This window comes from Marmota marmota, unplaced genomic scaffold, assembly GCF_001458135.2.
Source record: "Marmota marmota marmota unplaced genomic scaffold, marMar, whole genome shotgun sequence".
Taxonomy (NCBI): Eukaryota; Metazoa; Chordata; class Mammalia; order Rodentia; family Sciuridae; genus Marmota; species Marmota marmota.
Window position 1 is genome coordinate 33,623,560 of NW_026000108.1, and position 21,575 is coordinate 33,645,134.

Sequence of the window (21,575 nt, forward strand, 5' to 3'; positions counted from 1 at the left end):
GAACTCCTTCCAATGAATGGAATTTTAATTGACATTTTGATCATCTAATTATATTTCTCAATTACTATCACAATGTGAATCTTCCTCCAAATATCTACACTGCCCCAGAGAAACAATCAACTCAGTCTTCTTCAGTAATATTGTTCACTAACTTTTCTCACTCTTTGGACTTTTCAGAGAGCCCTGGATAAACACTACCTACATATCTCATATTAAAGAAAACTTAGTCATTTTATAACTTACCAGACAACTTTTATGGCCTGCAAAATATTCAGGTTTCATGCCATCTTTTCTTTGTAATAAATCACAAATTTGTCTTTCGTATCACTATCTTGCATGAGTAATAAGCACATATTAAGCCCAAGTACTCCATTCATTCCCCTTTTTTTATTACATTCTATTTTGATTTATGGTAACATCTCCAGAAACTGGAAGACTCTTTTTGGCCTCCACTATTCTTTCTTTATTGATTGTCTGTAGATAAGAAATATTTGTGGACTCAATTTATGTAAGACATTGATTCTTAGGTAATTTACTATTATTAAAAATAAATGACTAATATTTATTCCTATCTTATGATGATTTAGACCCTTATATAACATCTCATGTAATTATTACAACAACCCTATAAGCATTATAGTGAGCATTTTACAAATGAGGAGACTGAGTCTTAAAGTGTTCCAACTGCTTGTCCATGTTAACTTGTAATTTGAAGAGTTTGAATTTAATCCTGGGTCTTTTTTTTTTTTTTAAAAAAAGTGAATTTAACCATTGCATTCTAAAATTCGTTTTTGCAAAGAGGATTTAGGGTCACTGTGAAAAAAAAAATATTAAATCTGTTACATAGAATAGTCTTCTGATTTCTTTTAGCCCAATGCCCAACATGACCATTTTTAAGAAAAATCAGTCTAGATACCACTTTCATATAATTTGATAATAACTTAAAGAGGATGGCTTTTTTTTTCCAACAAAGAAGCAAATAGTGCATCCCCATGACAATTTATTTTGATGATATAGTTTATTATAAAAATCAGAATTGGTCTCCATTGGAAATCATTCTTTACAACTACACTAAACAGTGGCTCAGCACTAATTATGTGAAACTATAGTTCCTCTCTTTGGTAGAAATTTTCTGACACCCAAAGGCCTGTGTTACATAATTGCATCAAAAAAGTCCATGAGTTTAGTTAATTTTGCAGTTAATTCTTCCTGTAGGGACATAGGAAAACCATGCTCTTTAGAATGAGATTATCCACAGGAGCCTTTACTGTGTTTTTAAAGACACTGATGGGATATTACTACTCTTGCTTTGAACAGTTTCCAGGTCTAAGTGTTTGGTATAGAACTCCAGAGACTCCATGGAGTTTGTTCATGCACTAGAGAAGATCCAGAGCTGATTCCTGAAGTAAATTCTTTTTTTTTTTTTTCAGCAGGGCTCAGATGGCCCATTTCCAGGCAGAGCTGATGTAATCTCCCATTTCCAGTGTGAATGACATTGCAACAAACATTTATTGAGCACATCCTTTGGCAGACATCATGCTAGTTTCTGGTTGAGCTCTTTCAATGCCAAAACTGCCATCTGCTCTCCTGATTACACAGCAGAAGGGTTCTTTATCAGCTAGTACTAGATAGTCCTAGTCTCTTGGTCCTCATCAGAGAGTGCAACCAGAGTACAACCTCCAATGGTTTGATCTTTGTTTCCCATCAAGTGTCCAGCTGAGAGAAGTGATAGGCAGAGGACATCATTTACATAGTATTCATCCTTCTAGTTATCTGTCATTCCATTATGAAATCACATCATCATGGTCTCTTGCATATCACAAAAGTGCATTTTGACATATTTGCTGGCTTGTTTTTCTTTTTTGAATCAGTAGTCATTAGAAGACGTAACTGCTTAGAATTTAATGCTATATTTGCTACAAAAAATGTTGAAGACATTAATGTAGTAAATACTTACAGATTGTCTAGGGTGCACAAGGTACTATGTACTGAATGAAAGTCATAGTTCCTATTATCACCACTGGGTTTGCTGTCCAGTGAGGCAAATGTGATGTGAGAATACTTACAGAGGAAGATATGATTGATTTTTGCTGGGATAGTAAAGGATTCTTTATTGAGAAGGTGACCTTTAAATTGAAATTGAAGGACATATAGGAGTTTTCCAAGAGACTGTGGAAAAGGATTGACAAAATTTCAGGCAAAGAAGGATGGGGAATGTACAAAGGCATAAAATCTCATGGAGTGACTTGGAGTGTCAGGAGAAGAAAAATTGAGGGTATCAGGCACTGATGATGTTAAAGGCAGTGTTGCAAAGATTGGTGCAATCAATAGTGAAGGCATTTTTGGGCCAAAATGAGATTTTTGGGTTTTTACCATAGTCAGTAGAAGATACTCTAACAGGCACTGTGGGGTATGCCATAACACAGGGATAAATAAATGGCAGGAGGGAGTGAGAAGGAAAAAGAATCTGGTTAGAGCTAGTAGGAGGGATGTAAACCTGTACTGGTGGGATTTAAGAGCCATTACTATTGTAGCATTTATTTGGAGACAAAATTTTTATGGGTTAATGAAAAAGCAAGAATATTATCTGTTAAATCAGCTAGTCTGTCTGAAATAGTATGTAAGGCATCATTTAGACTACTATTCTAAGAAAAAAATCTGTCTTGTGTTAGATTATGAGAGTGGCTAACTGGATGGTAATTGCAGCAGGTAGAGTATGGCTATAGGTGGGTTTCAGGGGACACATATTTGGAGTTTATATTTTGCCCTTGGAAAATAGAACTCTCTCTATCTGCTTCCTGATACCATGTCCTGAGCTGATTTCCTCTGCCACACCCTTCTATCATGATGTTCTGCCTTATCTTAGCCCCAGAGCAGTGGAGTCTGCCATCTATAGAGTGAAACTTCTCAAAAAGTGAATTTCAAGTAAACTTTTCATTCTCTAAGAAATTGTTCTTGTCAGGTCTTTTTGTCACAATGGCAAAAAAGTTCACTGAAAAAGGAGCAATCTATAATTTTTGCAGTTAGGCTAAGATCCTCATTTAACTGGAGTTGCTGTTAGGATCAGAGAGGGGATCTTCTGATTTTCTTTGTACCATTCCCAGAAATCTTGCATGTAGAATCATCAATGATAGGGAGTCAAGTCGGGGGAAGAGACATGGGACCCAGTAGGGAACAGGAGATTTTGCCTACTGTTACTGCTTCACATGTGGCACATAGACCAGAGGAGTGGTTCCAAGGAAGAGAGCCGAGGACATGGCCAGTAGAGATGTAGAGGTCATGTGAAGTAGCAGCACTGAGAGAGGAGAGTTCCTCCTATCAGCTGCCTCTTCTCTTACTGGGCAAATGTTTCCCAGCCTTGAGCACTTGATGTACTTCATGCCCCGTAGACACCAGGGTATCTTGAAGACCAAGGACCATCATGCCTTTTTATACATTGCTTGAGATGAGCAAAGCTTACATTTCTCCTTTGAGGTGGAATCTACTTCCTTATTAGTAATGCTGTTGAAATTATTTTGCTGAAACAGAGCAAATTTCATATATTTAAGGGCAAATGCTTTTCTTGGCATGTCACTGTAGTCTACATAGTAACAAAGGCAGAGTGTTTTGATGGAGAAGGGGGCGTAGAAACAGGCACATGGAAGTTCTGGCACATTCATTTTGTTTGAATTCATCCCTGTGGTTTTTTTTTTTTTCATTTACAAAAAATGAGGCATATATTCTTTTTACTGCCTTAGTTCCTGTACCAAATTCCACAGAGCCAGTCCCTCATTTTAGCTTAGCTAATTCTTAAAAGAAGTAGAATGAAGCAAAACTAAAATATTACCAGTTATTACTAAGTTTCAGACCTTGATGCTTTGTCATGGTGTTTCATTACCTTTGCTCTTATTTTGGCTGTGTCAGGTTTGTATTACTGTTAAGACTACCAACATATGAAAGAATATAATCTGCCTGGAAGAGCTATATATATTCTCTATAGCCCTGTATATTCATTTATAGTGTGTTTAATATATTGACCTGATATTTCTTATGGTGACTAAGATGACATGAGATATATAAAATAGTCTGAAGCTAAATGAAACCAAGGACTAGAGTCTTTTATGTAGCACTACAGAATTCCCTACTCTCAGAAATCTCACACAATCTTCCTGGCCCAAGCCAAGCCGTCTCTATCCTCAACAAGCAGATCTCCCCAACCCTTATCCCTCGGGTGCCATTTTTATTTCTACATCTTTTATTTGGCATTTATTTTCCATTCTACATTGTGGGTTACTTTTGTGTATGTTTACATAAAAATATATAATAATTTCCTTAAGATCTAAGATCCTTTTTACATTTTAAAATGGATCTTTGTGTTTCCCACCATGCTGATTAAAAATGGGAATCTGAACATATTTATAGTGTGATGGTATCCCTCCCTTCCTGGTTCATTAATTAAGAATGGATTCGACACCTACATTGTTAAGCAATGCAGACACAATATGAAATTCCTGCCCTGTGGTTGTATACTGGGAAATGGAGTGGGAGAATATGGGACATTGGAAAAGAAAGAAACTGGAGTAGTTCAAAGGAACAGAGGAGTTTGTTGGAAAGTGAATGCATTGTCCCCCCCTTTTTTTTTACTTTCATAGCAAAGTTTTAGAAATTAAAAGCAGCTCTGGAGCAAGTCCCTGGCTGTGTGTAAGTTCCCTGTAAATGTCTTCCTTTGGTGACCTTGGAATTATTATTTAATCTCACCAACACTCAAATTCTACTAATAATAGAGTCTACTACATCAAATGAGGTGATATTTGGTGCCTGGCTCACAATAATAATTAGTATTGGTTATTATCATTATTTTCATTATTAGCTGTTATTTTTACATGCATGAGTCTAAGGAAGGCCATGTCCAAGACTGCTTGGAGTAGACACCAGGGTATCTTGAAGACCAGGGACCATCATGGGCAGAGACAACCCAGGGTTGGGAATTTGTTCGAAGGCTTTCTTTCCCAGATGGCATAGTTGATTCCTTCTACTCGAACACCCCAAAGGGTATGCAGGATCCTGCCATTTCTGGACTTGTGACACTTGCAGCTGCCCTGAGATCAACCCCTGCTGGCAACTTTCTCTCTGCATATAGTAAGCCTTACTAGAGGGGCGAAAATTTGAGAATAAAGAAAAACTTCTTTTTGGCCTTCTGGTTTGAAGTTTACTCAGATCTGAAGAGAAGAATCATGTTTATTGTTTTGTGAGTTAAACTTTCCTGGCTAGAACTTTGTTTTCTCAAATACTAACACCATGGATTTTCTTTCCCCCCACCCTCTCTTGTTAATAGGGTGCTGAGAAAATTTTGTCAATGAATGAATCAGGAGAACTGCAAGATCTCTTAACCAAAATTGAGGTAATTGTGCTTTTAGCAACTTATTTTTAGTAATCAAAATGTTAAGCACATTCGATTATAATTTGGTTTTCCTAATTGAATTTCCCCCTATGTTGTTACAAACATGTAACAGGATACATGTGATGATTTTAATTGAATATCACATGCCATTAGGTTTGCTCCAGCTAAAGTAACTTTAGTACTAGGGTTGAATAATCTCATACTATTACTTGAAAATTTTGGTCTGCTTTATTTGAGCCTAATTCTCTGTAGCAGAGATATTGATGAGGTATTTCAAGTCTGGCATTTGTGTTAAAACACACTTTAAAGTTTTGCTAAAACTTTTATTTTTCCCATGAACTAGCTCATCATTTCTAAAGATGAAAGAAAAAAGTTATTTCTCTCAAACCGCATTTTAATTTTCCCCCCATACTTCTAATGAAAACATCAGAGAAATACTATTCAAATACATAATGCATCAGATTAATATTCAACCAGGGAACCCTTTTCACTTCTCTGATAAATTATTGTGTTATCCTGTTTCTTCCTATATGTAAAAAGATCACATTCGTTATCATGCAGATTGGGACCTTTTGAGAATGAATGTCCCTTTTCTGGGACAGCAAACATGAAACATTGCTTTCCTGGATGAGCTAGGATGGTCTATGATTACCCAGTATCTCCATGCCATTATCTCCTCTTTTGGTCTTAACATCCTTTTCTATCCTTACTTCTCATGCTCTGCCAAACCTTTCATTTCAGTCAAAACAAGTATTTATATTTTGATCTTCCCAGAAGGAAAACACACTGTATTCATTCATTCAACAAATATTCTGAGTATCTACTATTTATAGGCATATTGCTAAGGGACACAATGATGCCCTGTCAAAGAATTGGTTGCATAGAGCAATGACCCAGAAAAGTTTTGTATTAATTTATGTCATAATACAATAGCATTGCATTTAGATACTATGCTTCAATAAAGATGATAGCTAGAGAGAAAATATCTGGGAGGGAAGGTCCCTGGATATAGGAAGGCAATGTACCATGATCTGATTAGTAAATTAAAAAAACCATAGGGTATTTTCAGAAAGAAAGCTGACCTTGTGTAAGAGTGGTTTAAATTCCCTTGGTTTGCACAATTTATAACTTGTGAAGTAGTATGACTTGCAAATCAGAGGATATTAACTCTAACCTCAGCTCCACTGATAGCTATGTGACTTTGGGCATATTTTTTCATTTAGAAGAATCTTGATTCCTTTACCTATTAGATGAGGGTGTGTACCTCCTGATTATTAATATGGATTAAATAAATCATTAATATGGATTAAATAAATCCATTCCATTTGTCCTCATATGCAACTCCAATCCTATGACACCATTAAGTTAGTGTGTATCCAATCATTTAACTTGGTTATTTTGTATTATTATTATCTCTGCATACTTTAAATTTATATAAATGGTATTATATAATATACCTAATTTGGTTTTAAAGTATTCTCACTAGGTACCTATGCATTTAACAACCATCTACATTGCTATGTGAGCCTTTAATCTACTCATTTTAACTGCTGCATGCTTCTCCATAGCAGCCATAACCAATAGAGTTTCTTTGGTGATGGGAATATCTTTCATTTTTAGTGTCCAAAATAGTAGTCTCTAGCTGATAGTGGCTATTGAGCTATGGCTAGTATAACAGAGGAACTGGATTTTAATTTAATTTGATTTGATCTAAATCTAAATTTAAATTCACACCTAGCTAGTTGTTCTTGTTTTAGACAGTGTAGCTCCACAGTGCCCACATATTTTTATCTATCTTCCCACTTTTCCACTGATAAACACACAGGTGTCCTCTCATTCCCTCCTTCAAACAAACAGCACTGCAAGGAACAACAGTGAATGTGTTCCTTTATGGGTTTCCCAGGAGTAGAAATGGCTGAAGCCTTGCTTGTGTGTGTGCCTAATTCTAGATGGTGCCAGATGGCTTTTTGGAATGGTTGCATCAGTAAATACTCCCTCCTATAAAGAAAGAGATTTCTTGTGTTTCTACATTCCTGGAAATATTTCATATTACCATTTTCTAAAAATTTTCCAGAGTAGAAGTTATAGAACTATATAACCTTATTGTTTTAAATTATGCATTGCTGATTACTATTGAGTTTGGGTATCTCATTGTATGTTTGTCAGATTTTTACATTTTTTCTTATGTAAATTCTGTATTTTTATACTTTTCCCATTAAAATCACAGAATTATCTTTTTTGGGGGATTTGATTTTTCAGAATATTCTTTTCTAATCTGGATATTAATTTCTAGTTGTTTTAGTCATTGACATAACGTCCTTCCCCTTTTAAAGTTTCTTTCATGTGTACTTTATCCAAAAGAAATTCTCTCATAAGATAATAAAATCTACCATTTTTCCTTATGTTTTGTGCCTCTGAACTTTAATTTAGTTCTTCATCTGAGAATTCCAAAGATATCATCCTCTATTTTCTTTTATTAGCTTTGTACTATTTTTTATATTTAATTCTTTAATTTATATTCTACTTCTATTTTTTTAATTATGGTGAACTAGCTTCCTAACACCATTTACTGAATAATCTATTATTTCTTTATTGCTTTGTTGTGCACGCTTTACATTATAATGAATCTCCTCATGTACTTGGGTCTTTGAGCTTTCTAGTCAATTCAATTGATTTGTTTGTTTCTTATTACACCAATATAATACTGTTTTTATTTCCATTGTTTAATAGCGATTTTTTAGGGTCTTGATAACTGACTTAGATATCCTTTATTTTTCTTCTTTTGAGTCCATAATTCTTGAATTCTGCAATTTAACACCACCATGCTAGATCAATAGAACCATTCTCTCTCTCTCTCTCAGCTTAAAATACTTTGGAAAACAGTGAAAGTTTCTATGGGAAGCTGAGTGGATAAGACTTGTTGATACAGGTTGGCAGCATCCTCCCAGGTGAGGAACTGGCCAAATGGCACAGATGCAAGTGGAACAGAAGGTCGTAAATATGAAGACCAAGTTTCATACAGCTGTTTGTAGCAATGGGGTTCTGCTCCTGAGGTGACAGTTTGCAAGTCATCCTTCTAATAGAATATGAGCTCCAGTGGATACAGACTCTTATCTTTCTTATTCTTTCCTTTCCTGCTGGTGCCTAGAACAGGGATTGGCATATAAGGGGCACTCAAACATTTGTTGAGTGAATAAATTAATGATTCCAGTTTCATTGAAGGATTTTGAATGAGGTAAAGCAGTTAAGAGATGAAAATCAAAATTATTATTTTATATAGGAAAATGCTTGGATGAAAAGAGTATTTTTAGTAGAATTTATTAATTTATATGTTTATGTAATTTGTTTATATTAATAAAAAGGCTATAGGTTAGAAGCCAAAGATATCTAAGGATTTGTCCAAATGACAACCAAGACATGCAGAGAGAACCCAGGGAGCTCAGAGATGTATTAGCATACCACTGATTCTGGCAGACACTCGATTCAAGATCTTAGATGGCAAAGCAGCTCTGAGTAAGCTTTTGCCTGGCTTTCTTTCTTTATTTTTGAAAATATGAACAAAAGCTTTATTGTCATCTCTGCTGAGCTTGCCAACATTGTATCCATTTTCTGCCCTTAATTTCTAAAAAAGCTTAAAATGGTTACCTAGTCTGATTCCCCCCAGGGGGTTGGTGACCAGTTATTTGTTGTTCATTAAAAACAGAGTTTTTAATTTTAATTACATATAAAATATAAAATTTTAATTAGATATAAAATATTATTTATGTAGAATATAAATATTTTATATTTAATATTTATAACCTGATTCTCAGCTATACAGCGAGATGCCGGAAATGGCACAGGCTGTGTGACAAGGCACTGGAGCTGTCAAAGACTGTCCTGAGCTCCCCTGCAGAGGATGGTCCCTCTTAGGGAGCAGACTTAGCAAGTTCAGAAGCTATGGCAGCAGAGCCCCACTTTCTCACTTAGGCAATCAGGTGATATCATCTTCTTCTCACTGAAAACTGATAACCTATTAAGCAGGTTTACAGCAGTCCATCCCATTGGGCTACAGAATTAGGCTCCTATATTCAGGTATAAACATTGAGGATTATATATACAAATTTCCTGTGTCTGCATTTTGTGCAGTGGCTTTCCCCCACAACTTTAAACTAAGAATGCTGGAAACACTGTTGATTAGGAAAGATTCTGTTTAATTTTTTTTTAACAGCGTGGTCCAGCAGTGAGGTGTTTTAATAGGCAATTAAAAAGCATTTGCTAAATTAAATTGTCATATCTATGTACAGAGAGAGATGATTATATCTCAAGTGTGTGCTTGTCGATAATTTGTTACATGAATAGATCTACTTATAGACAATCTGGATGATGAGGTTTGTGGTCACAGGGACACAAATAAATAACCTTCTCTTTGGTAGGTGTTTAATTTTTCATACTCTACTAGAATAGGATTGGATGATCTGAGGTTAAAAAAAATATTTATTTTTTTAACCTGATTAATATTTTATATTTAATATTTATAACCTGATTAATATTAATATTTAATATTTCCTGATCTTGAAGATGACACAAAGGCTCTTGATTTTTGTATCTTATTTCTATATTAGAGGACCTGGGATCAACTCTCTATATTCTCATATTTGTACCACAAAGTTGACAATCATTCATGCACTCCACCCTTGAGTCCTGGTCCCCTGGGTTTTTTGCTGTACATCTGAAATTTCTGTAAGCTTCAATTTAAATGACTGGAATGAATCTATTCAAAGATCTAACGATAGAGCTGAGAGGTCCTCTTAGGGGAACAAGGAAGTTTCTAGTTCACTGCTGTAATCGCCAATGCCTGTGCAGTTCCTGGCTAGTGGACACTAGGTAAGTATTTGTGAAATAAATTAATAAGTGAAAAGATCTCACCTAGTGAGTTCTTTAAAAATGCCCTTCACCAGAAATACATGAACAAAAAGAGGAAAAGGGGAAAGATTATTTCTTACTCCCCTTTCCTTAAAATTTCATTACAAAGAGACATGCCTCAATCTAAACCACTCTTCAGTGGAGGAACATTTTGTGGATTGAGAACTCCAACGATGTCTGTTCTCAACCAGGTCTGCATGGTTTCTCATTTTGCTGGCAACTAGGGCACTGAAGAGCTGCCTTAGATTCCTGAATTGCTAGAAGGTCAAAGTTTTTGTTGTTAACCTCTTCATTGAAAGTGGAAGTCTGCTTTATTACAAATAGTTATGACTATATTGTTAACCTCAGTCATTTCTCCATCTTTTAACCTGAAACATTGTCCACATTCTTTGGAAATTTTCTAGCTTTTTTTTTTTTAACATTGTTCTGTAAAGAAAAAACTGAAGTCTTGGACTTCGGGTGAGTCAGGAGCATCTATTTTAAGCAAGTTCTTTGTAGAGAGTACTTTAAATTGGAATGAGAATTTTAGTTTTACAAAAGTGTTCTTTGAAGGAGGTAGCTAGGAATGACTGACCTACTTATTTTTGTTAGAAGAACCACGGCTTTAGATTGTGTTGGATGATGTAACAATAATGGGATTCCTGAAGGCTGATAGAGCAAGTAAGAGTCATAGTGGGTACCCTCAAGACCCTCCTTTTGCTCCACATTCTGTGTTAGTCACCATATTTATTCTTCTAATTATTTTACACTTGGGGATCTCATGTATATATCATTTGAGCCAAAAAACAAACAAAAATAATTATGCCAATGGCTCAGCTCAGTAGTAGTAGCCCTTGCCTAGCATGCATGAGGCCCTGTGGAATGGATCCCAAGCACTGCAGAACAAACAAATCAATAAATAAAAATTAGCACACTACAGAAGAAAGCCCACGGATTTTGCTCATGAAGAGAACACTCCAGTTCTTATCTTCTAGTGGTGACCTGAATTTTTTTCCCCCATTAAGAGGCTTTGTTTTTTTCTTTGTAATATGGCAGTATCTATCATATGGGGTTGGTGTGAGAATGCGTGTAGGCAATGCGTGTTTAAGGTACATTCATACTGAAAGTACCTTTCATACTTTCATCCTGAGCTGGCTAAGCTGTCCCTTTTCTCTCCCACATGTATGGTTGAAACAGCCATGTTTTCTGGAGAATGGAAATGGTCTCTGGATCTTTCCAGCACTGCCTTAAACATCATAATTAGCACTGGAGTGAAGCGCATTTGCTCTCCCTTCATTATAGTGGCAAGACCTTAAATCAGAAGGTTAATTATAGAACATGTGTTTAATAAAATGACTCTAAATGATAGAAAATTGCTTGTGGTTATGTTGTGAACATAAGCAATTTAGTAGTTAATCAATATCCCTTCAAATAAGGATTTATTAATGAAACACTTGCTAATAATGAGTAAACTTGTTGAATGCCTACTATGCGCCAGGCAATATTCTATTCATCTTATGTGAATTAATCCTGACTCTTCTCACCAACCCTTTGAGTAGGACAGACTGCATCATAGAATTGCTTCAATTTTGAGGACACTATTCTAAGATGGCTTTGATATATTTATGATTCCCTTTAAGAATGAAAATGACCTTTCAGTATTGATATGCTAATTTTATTTTAGGAAAAGTATTGTTATGACTTAATATACATCATTAAGAAACAGTAGACTCTTGGTATTAGTGGATTTAACATTTGATATTTGTGGTTTTTGAAAGTAAGCATTGTAAGTCATACTGACGGCCCATGGTGTAAAAAAAAAATTAATTTTGTTGAGTTACCATTTTGAATTCTGTTTGCCAATAGTCTGGTGTCTATAGTGAGTGATGTAGGTAGAGAATGAGCCTAGGAAACTACCTAATGCATATTATTTCAGCTTTTCTATTCTTTGCTTTGCATCACACATATAAGTTGTGGGAAAACCATATGCAATTCAAAAATTTGATCATTTGCATGTGTCTTGGGAAATAGCAGGGTTGACATTCAGTTAGTGTACATCCACACAGCTATACTGGTTATTAAAAAAAATTGAAGCATGCCTTGAGTGGTTTTGAAGATACTGAAATAATTTTTATTGATTGATAAGTAGCTGCTGCACAAACAACTCTCCTTTGCCTGACATCCTCTCTTCTACAGGGTTGCCAGGTAAAATACAGGATGCCTATTTATATTTAAATCTCAGGTAAATGATCAATAATTTTATAGTTTATGTTCAACAGAATATATAATTATACAAATATTATTTCTGAAATTCAAATTTAACTTAGCATTCTGTATTTTTATTTGCAATTTGGACCACCTATTTTCCTAGGGCACTATTTATGATTCAGCAGTAATAAATGAGATCCTGGACTCAGGGGCCTTAACATCCTTGCTACAGTTCTAGGTAGGCTCCACATCTGTTCTGTGTAGGTGGTGCCTTTGTTGTAGAAGTCATAACCATTTTTAATGTAATCTCTCTTTCTAACTTTAATTATATCAAGGATATCTCATAATCTCTCTAAAATTGGACAAGAACAACATTACTTATTGATTATCTTATATTTGCTTTTAAAATAGGTTCTTTTTATTATTGCTAGATTTGCTTTTACTCCAGGTATTTTTCTAAAGACTTTTTAGAATTATAAAAATTATAACTTCAGTGCACCTTTCTTGGTGTCAATTCTTATACCAAGCAATGACAAAAACCCATTAAAAAAAATAACCAAATTGCTACATACGCTCAATTCAACTTGTTGGAAGACCTCTAAATCATTACAATCTTGACAAAGTTCCTTGTTTGTGTCATTCAGATTGGCAACCACTACTTTCCAAGAAAGTAATTCTGTGCTGTTAAAAACGAGCTATTTCATGAGTTTTGCCATCTTAATATGATAGCTAAACCAAACTGTAATGGTAACTGAATCTTCCCACATACAGAAAATGTACATCTGAAAAATAGTCTGGAAATATATAAATTTTAAGTCAATCATGTTCTTAATGTTTGTTTTCAAAATATGTTTCCCAAGCTACTTATTATGAGAGCGTTATATTTATTTCCATGGAAAAAGTTGTATGTGTTAGAGAAATGTTTGGTTAAATACAGGTAGACAGGTTCCTTTTAAGATGGATTTTTGGAGACTTTAAGATATGAGATTTTTAACCTCTAAAGAAAAGCTGTGTGCATGTGCAAGTGTGTTTAGCATGTTTCTCTGAGTGTGTCTTTGTATGTATTCCTACATTTGCCAACCTTGTTTTAGTAATTATTTTCTTTACAAAGCCAAGCTTTTAAATATTAATGCAGATTCCCATTATACAAGTCAGAAACTGACCATCCATTCATTCTTTTCTCTTGCTAGTCACCCTGTTATGGTTCCTAATGTCCCCCACCTGACAGAGACCATTAATGGACTCTGACAAAGGTTACGTGCTCAGAAAAGCAAAGAGAAATGTATGTGAATGATTTTCAAAATATTATCATCAATGTGATGCCTAATGGTTTTTCATTCTACTATTAGGATACTTGAAGTTTGCTTGAGATAGAAACACTGATTGCTACTGTGGGACATTTTATAAATGCACGTAAGATTTCTAAACCTGGTCCCTTAAGTATAAAATGAGGATAATGATGCTTGAATTATGTTTTTATTGAAGAAGATGACTATATATGTGGAAGATGGATTGGGGGAAGATTCTACATAATAATGCATTTGAAAGTGCTTTGAAAAGAATAAAGCATTGTTCAAACTGGCAGTATAAAGATGGATATCATTGTTAGAGGCTCCTCCACATTTTAGCTTATAGTTTCCTGATTTTCCAAATTCACTATTAGAGGTACTATTCTATAAACAAAGACATAAAGCTGTTAAAAAATACTAAAGGGAAAGTTAAAGTATTTTCTTTGTTGGAAAAGTAAAAGTAGTTTCTTTTAATGCAAATATCTAGCGCCTCAATTACATCATGTGTAAAAAAAATATATATTCCTAGGATGAAACTCTGGAAGGTGTATATGTTAAATCTACAACTTACCAGCCTTTATAAGCCATGCTGTCAATGGGGTAATGAAGGAAGAGTCCACCAATTTCCCCCCATGGCTTGTCATTTCAAATTCACAGCCATGTTATATTGTGCCAATGTCATTTTACAAACTCTCAAAGGACTGAAAGATGGGAAGGCTAATTGCGTTGTTCATGCTAACACACTTTCTATTCTATCTTGTCCCCTTGTCCCCTACACAGAGAGTGCAGCATCCACACGAGTGTCGCTCCTGTGGAGGCTTCGGTTTTCTTCCATGCTCCGTGTGCCATGGGAGCAAGATGTCAGTATTTCGAAATTGCTTTACAGACTCTTTCAAAGCCCTGAAGTGTACAGCTTGCAACGAGAATGGTCTTCAGCGTTGTAAGAACTGTGCTGCTTAGTGTGAGCTTCTGCCCAGGAAAAGACTCATTTTAGTAACTGAAAGTCATCATTTGATTTATACTTTTTTTTTTTTTAAAGAAAGCCATGTTTTTGGATTTATCAATAAAGTTTGTATATTACAATTGCCTTTGTTTTGAATTTTTTCTGTGATTGATTTTGTTGATTTGTTAAATAAATATTTGTTTAATAATTAGTTTGTGCTAAGCCCTGTGCTAGACCTTAGTTTCTAAGTGGCATTAAGAGAGTATGCAATACCATTCCAAGATACCCAGTGTGGTTTGCTAAATGTGTTTGATTTTCTAAAGAAAAGACACAATGTAGCTAATGGTGCCTATTGTGACCCTATTGTCTGGGATGAGTTAGTGTAACTCCCTAGATACACAACACATTTGTAGGCATGCTTCAGCAGCAGGAAAAAAGAGAGCCCTGGAGAGTGGAGAATATTTTCATAATTATATTTAAGCATAGACTTTTTAAAGTAGAATGATCTTGTAGTAGAGATCTCTTTAGATGTGCAGTTTTTAAAAAATTTTATTATGTTTTCTTTCTTTTTTAAAAATAATTTAACCTTTATTTATTTGTTGATCTGTTTTTATGTGGTGCTGAGGATCGAACCTAGGAAGGCGCTCTGCCACTGAGTCACAACCCCAGCCCTGGTATTGTGTTTTCAAAGGACAAATATATCATCTGTTGACAGAATAGCACTTAAAACATACAAGTACCGATACTACAAAATGAAGCAAACTCCAGTTATGAGACACTACATACATCATGTGAAAGCAGTGGTCCAATCTCCGAGTTATGAAACCTAGAATCAGAAAGTCTTTACACAGAAAAGTTCCCAGTTTCTAGTGGAAAAACTTGGATGCAGTTACATGAAACATTTAATACCAATTTTTATGCCAATATATGAACAAAATGATGACTAAATCTGTGCCTGGCCATTTCAATTCAACTCTGAAGTACACAAAACATACAGACTCCTTGTACATGTCACTTGTTAATTGACCATTTTTTTTCCTTAGTTGGTGGGAGGAAAGGCACCACGATCATGCAGAACAAAGATGTGGGAAGTAGAAATATTGTACAATAAACATTATAAAGTCATGGTGAAATCAAAGCCACAATTAATGCATAGCTTCAGGGGGAAAGATCATTGGTGTGGATGATCATAAAGGTACATCACAAATGTTGGTGATGCTATGAAAGCTGACAGAAGATTTATTTTTTGTGAATAAAAAGCACCTCTGTGACAAGCTCAAGGTTTCTGTTTTTTTTTAAAGATTTTTTTCACCTACTTTTATTCTATTTATTTATTTTTATGTGGTGCTGAGGATCAAACTAAGGGCCTCACACGTGCTAGGCAAGCACTCCACCTCTGAGCTGGAGCCCCAACCCAAGTTTTCTGTTTTAATGGAGTTTTATTCTAATTAGGAAGTAAGTATTCAACAAATAAATATAAGCAGATGAGTCTTATAAATATCACAAAAGCAGCACATCAGGCTTTGGGAATGTAGAACAGGAGTAAATCAACAAATATTTGTAATTCAACAAATATGATTTAGAAAATGGTTAGAAGAGACCTTGTTGAACAATTGATACAAGGGTAATTGGAAACTAATTAGTCAGAGAGCAAGGAATAGTGCTTCAGTTGAAGAAATAGCATACGTGGAGCCTGTGCTCAGAGAAAAAGTGTGTGAACTGTATGAGAAATTCAATACAAAGAGTGACAGGTTCCTAATAGTAAAGAAGATGCTAGCAGCCTGAGTCTCCTGATAATAACACGTGTATACTCCAAACAACAATGAAAAATAAACCCAACCATTGAAGGCCTGGAAAGCAATTAGGAGCAGAAAGGAACAGAAGGGCATTCAAGCACTGAAAAAAGGGAATCAAAAAGAATCCCACGTTAATTCAGCTTTTCCTCTGAAAGCACTCTCTAGTTTGCACAGAATATAGTTCATGAGGACAGCACCATGTAAATGGGTTGAAGAAAGATCTAAAGGTTAGAGACTGGAGCTGCCACAATGTTTGGAATTGAATGGACAGTTCCAAACAACAAGGGCATCAAAAAGAAGAGAGCCCCAAATCTGCTCATTAATTCAATAACTATTAAGATAATAACTATGGTTAATTTGAATTCAAATACTCTCATAAAAAGGCATGTAAAAATGTAAATGGAAACCAGAGCTAAAAGAAAATATGTACACTATAAATATCTGTACAAAACTAAAAGCTAGAATATATAAATAATCCTGAAAAATTAAAAAAGACAATCTAATAGAGAATGGACAGACAACAGAAGAAGACATGAATGGTCAAATCCTTAAAAAATATGACATTATTATTCATCAGGGGAATGAAAAGTAAAGTCAAAATGGAATTGTAGGACATAAGACTACCATCATATTTACAATGGATAGTGTTAAAACATCCCAAAATACCAAGTGTTAGTGTGGATGTAAAGCACCTGGAATTCTCATCATTGCTAAAGGAAATGCCAAATGGAAACACCATGTAGAAAACTATTGACCAGTTTTTAATAAATATACACCAATTAGATGCCAAACAACAATGCCCCTAGTTATTTACCCTAGAAAAAGGAAAACATATTTTCACAGTGTATAAGAATTTTGTAGAATTTACATTGATAATAGCTAAACAGTAGGAGTATCTCAGAAATTCATCAGTGGGGCAATTGATAAGAAATTTGTGGTATGTTAACACAGAGGCACGGGACCTGGTAATAAAAGGGAACAAAGTACTGATCCTAGAAATAACATGGATGAATCTCAAAAACATTACATTGAATAAACTAAGCCAGACATGAAGGGTGTGAACTACACATACTATACTAATTTAGGTGAAGTTAGAGAATAGGTGAAATTAATCTGTAGAATTATTGTCCACAAGTTGGGAGGAGGGGAAGAAATTAAATGTAATTAGAACTAAGTGGAACAAGATGGGGCTAGTTGAGAGTTGATTTCTTCTATCATAAAAGAAGGGAAGTGCTTTGTATCAACAGATTTCATCTCTCTTGCAACATAATGTGGTGAGACTCCAGTAAGTATTAAGTAGGGCTTATCTAGAATTTTTTTTTTACTTTTCAGGATCTCACTCTGTGTCTGAGAATTCAACCGAGTTTCAGTGTTCTTCTGGTGTGAGATGTCATCAGGATGGAGAAATGGGTTAGCATGAGGGCATCTAATTTTCAGGTGCTGTCTTGAACTACAGACCCTGAGGACAAAGCTAACTGACTCTCAGTTGTGATCATAAGAAATTTATTTCCTTTTTTACGTCTTATTATTTTTTGGCACGTATTGGCATAGATGTTAAATGTGATGTTTTCTGCTGATTATTATAGACTTCTAAAGAGAATATTATGAAAGACTAACTAAAAAATGTCAAGACATGGGGTAGAATTTCAAGAGTTAAAAAAGTAATAGGATCAGGATGAACTTAAAGTAGGTGATGTTTAAACATAAATTTATGTACCATTCTGAGAGAACTTGATTTAGACAATTCACATCCATCTGTTTCAGTTTTACAACAAATAAATAGGAGAAAATTATACCTGGTATATCTGCCCTTTATTGTCAGTGTGCAGGGTTAATTAAAATATACAAAGAAGTACTTAAAACAAAGACAATGCAGAGGCATAGAATTATTTCATAAATAAAAAAAATATGCATTAGCAATGTATCTTTTTATTGGCCAGAGAAGGGAAAGAACATTCACATAACACCTTCTAATTTCTATATTAATTTGCTGTTTCTACAGAGTCCATGTGAGCTGCTTTTATTTCTTGTACAAAGTGGAAAATCAGTGGAGCAAACAACAAACTGGCTCAATGAAGAACACTTAAAAAGCAAAAGAGTTGGAATGAAAAGAAAGTCTGTCCTGTGTCCCTGACTCTTAAACCCCATCATACCTCTTAGCAACTCTTAAAGCCTCACACATTCCTGTTGGGCGCAGTGGCACACGCCTGCAATCTCAGCGGATTGAGAGTTTAAAGCCAGTCTCAGCAAAGGTAAGGTGCTAAACAACTCAGTGAGACCCTGTCTCTAAATAAAATACAAAAATAGGGCTGGGGATATGGCTCAGTGGCTGAGTGCCCCACAGTTCAATCCCTGGTAACACCCCTCCACCAAAAAAATAAAAAAAAAAATAAATGAAAATAAAAAAAACAACCTCACACATTCCTCTTCCTGATCTTAGAAGTCAGGTGATGCTGGTTGTTGGAAAAGGATACACAGTAATGAGATCAGGGCTGGACTTGGACCATTAATTTAAAGAAAAGATTAACGGAGGAATCTTTAAAAAATGACCTGATATATTTAGCAACATTTTTATTTTCAGTATTTTTGTCATTCCAAGTTCTTTTTTATTTTAAAGCTAAATTATTGGCTTATTGATTAGAGTTTTGTCTGGTCTTTCATAAACAAACCTCACACATAATAAAGAAGCCAACCTGGCTTTCTTCAAAATGGAGTGAAAATTAAAAGGCTCTTTATCAAGAAATCTGAATGTAATACTGTTTTAGATTTTTGTGATCATTTCTTCTGAACTTTTCTAGTTTCCTCATCCACAATTAATTTTGACAGTACGTTTTTCTTAGTACTTGACTTTATAAAGTCATTCCTGAGGCATTAATCTTAGGTTTCATAGAATAAACAGCATTCTTTCTGTTAATTGTATTTAACCAGTTTTTGCAATATTTAGTTATACTAATTTTAATAAATAATTTATTATGTCACATAGTTATCAATTATACATGTAACTGTAAACAATTATAAGGCCACCAGATTTGGGAAGAAACTAACCTGAATCTTGGGATACATATTTGCCCAAGGGAAGCAGAAGTGAGCAGGATGGCAGGAGTGTTTCTGCTGGTTGCAAGCATTCAGCAGGCAGGAGGTGTTGGAAGGAATGCATTACAGAGAGACTGGGGAGCATCTGCCAACCTTGAAAGCATGTGAAATTGAAGTTGGCTAAGAAAGAAACATTAGTTAACTTTTGTGTTCATAACATTAATGAGGGGCCCATTAATAACATGCTCAAGGTCATTCATCATTGCCTTTAGTACTAGTCTTCCTATTCTTCATCTGCTGGTATTGCTTAGATACCAGCATGCACACAGTGTTTGGAGAGTCAATTACTTTGGGAAACATGTACACTTTGCAAGTATGAAACACTTCCAACCTTCCGCACTTAGAGACAGTCTCAGTATGCACCCTGCGGCAGAGACTTCTGCTTTGTTAGAAGTGACTGCAATGAGTTTCTATCAAGAAGCACTCTTCTGGTTGGGCTCAGTGGCACATGCCTGTAATCCCATGGCTCAGGAGGCTGAAGCAGGAGGATTATGAGTTCAAAGCCAGCCTCATCAAAAGCGAAGTGCTAAGCAGCTCAGTGAGACCCTGTCTCTAAATAAAATACAAAATAGGGCTGGGGATGTGGATCAGTGGTCCAGTGCCCCTGAGTTCAATCCCTACTACCTATCCCCTACTGCCGCAGTCCGGCTGCAGCAAAATAACCGGGGGGTGACGAATAACTTGTGTACCTTGATACAGCAGGAGTAGGAGCCGTTTATTGCAGGACAGGAGCAGTATTTATACATTCCACACAGCTTATCTAATTAGCATAAACTAGATACATCAGTCAACCAATCAGGAATCTCTACACCTAATGGCTCGGTTTTGTTACTTCTCAAACCACTCCCTCTGACATTTTGCCAGGCACCATCCAGACTTGTTTACGAACTTTAACATTCCCCTGGCAAAATGCCAGGTGTTATTTTGACTTGTTTACAGACTCTAACACCCTACCAAAACAAAAACAAAAACAAAAAAAAGCACTCTTCTGCAGAGGAATATTGGTATCTCTAGGAAACCTGGACAAGCTATGTATGAAAAATTCTATTCAAAGAAAAAATGTTCAACAACAAGGAAATATCCTCTTCTGAAAGCGCAACTCTTCTAGGGAAAGAAGGAACACCCATTCTGATAAAATCTTTATATTTTAACCTTGTTTCATTAAACCTAGCACAGAACAGACTAGAAATTCAAAATGCATGATTTGGTGGCAAGGTAACTTTGAATAAGCATATAGGTTTCACAGAAGAATGTAAGATGTATTAAAAACACTGTTTAAGTCTAGTAAAACTGGAGCCTCCTCTCAATAATAATCAACATCTAGAAAAATTCATATTGATTCCTGGCACTGCATATGCCTGATTAGCATTCTGTGTCCTTAAGTTCTTTCCATTTTCCCTCTATATTTTCCTACTTTCTCTCCCACCACTTCTTTAGAAGAATATCAACATAAATGGCTTCTGTATACTCAACATATGGTACACAGAGCAGTTAGAAAGCAAAATGTTTGCACCATATAGACAATGGTGCTGTGATTTGCTGTCAATTCATTGCAATGAATGAGACATGCTAAGGCTCATAGAAAAGAAGGGTCTTTTAATTTTTTTCTAAGTTGCTGTTTTGTTCCTTGTTTCCTACAATGCCTTTGCATTTTATGAATGAAGGTGTTGTGAAGTTCTAAGACCTTAGAAGGATCAGTGGTACAAAATCAAAGGAGCTGTTTTCTTAATGACCACGTGGCTTTTGATCACTATTTGCTTCCATTACAGATCTTTTTTTTTTTTTTTTTTGAGTTTCATGTTGCTGTAGATTTTTACTTGGAGACAGAGCTGTCAATATATTTTTGTGTCACATTTTTGTTTTATGGTTAGGAAATATTACAGCATAATTTAGTCTTAGAAAAGAGGAATATAACTGTTTTTTCAGAACATTCTTTCCCTAAGTGCCGCAGTCTGGCTGCAGCAAAATAACAGGGGTGGGGG

The 21,575-nt window shown here is 35.3% G+C and overlaps 1 protein-coding gene across 1 annotated transcript in view; it reads left to right on the plus strand.

The window, feature by feature from the left end:
* Positions 1–14,841, plus strand: part of Grxcr1 (glutaredoxin and cysteine rich domain containing 1) — a 109,112-nt gene extending 94,271 nt beyond the window's left edge. Inside the window, exons 3-4 of the mRNA XM_015481803.2 lie at positions 5,315–5,380; positions 14,542–14,841. Coding sequence (XP_015337289.1) covers positions 5,315–5,380; positions 14,542–14,721 — 246 coding nt within the window. The 3' untranslated portion in view covers positions 14,722–14,841. The remainder of the gene's footprint in view (positions 1–5,314; positions 5,381–14,541) is intronic.
* Positions 14,842–21,575: the final 6,734 nt, after the last annotated feature.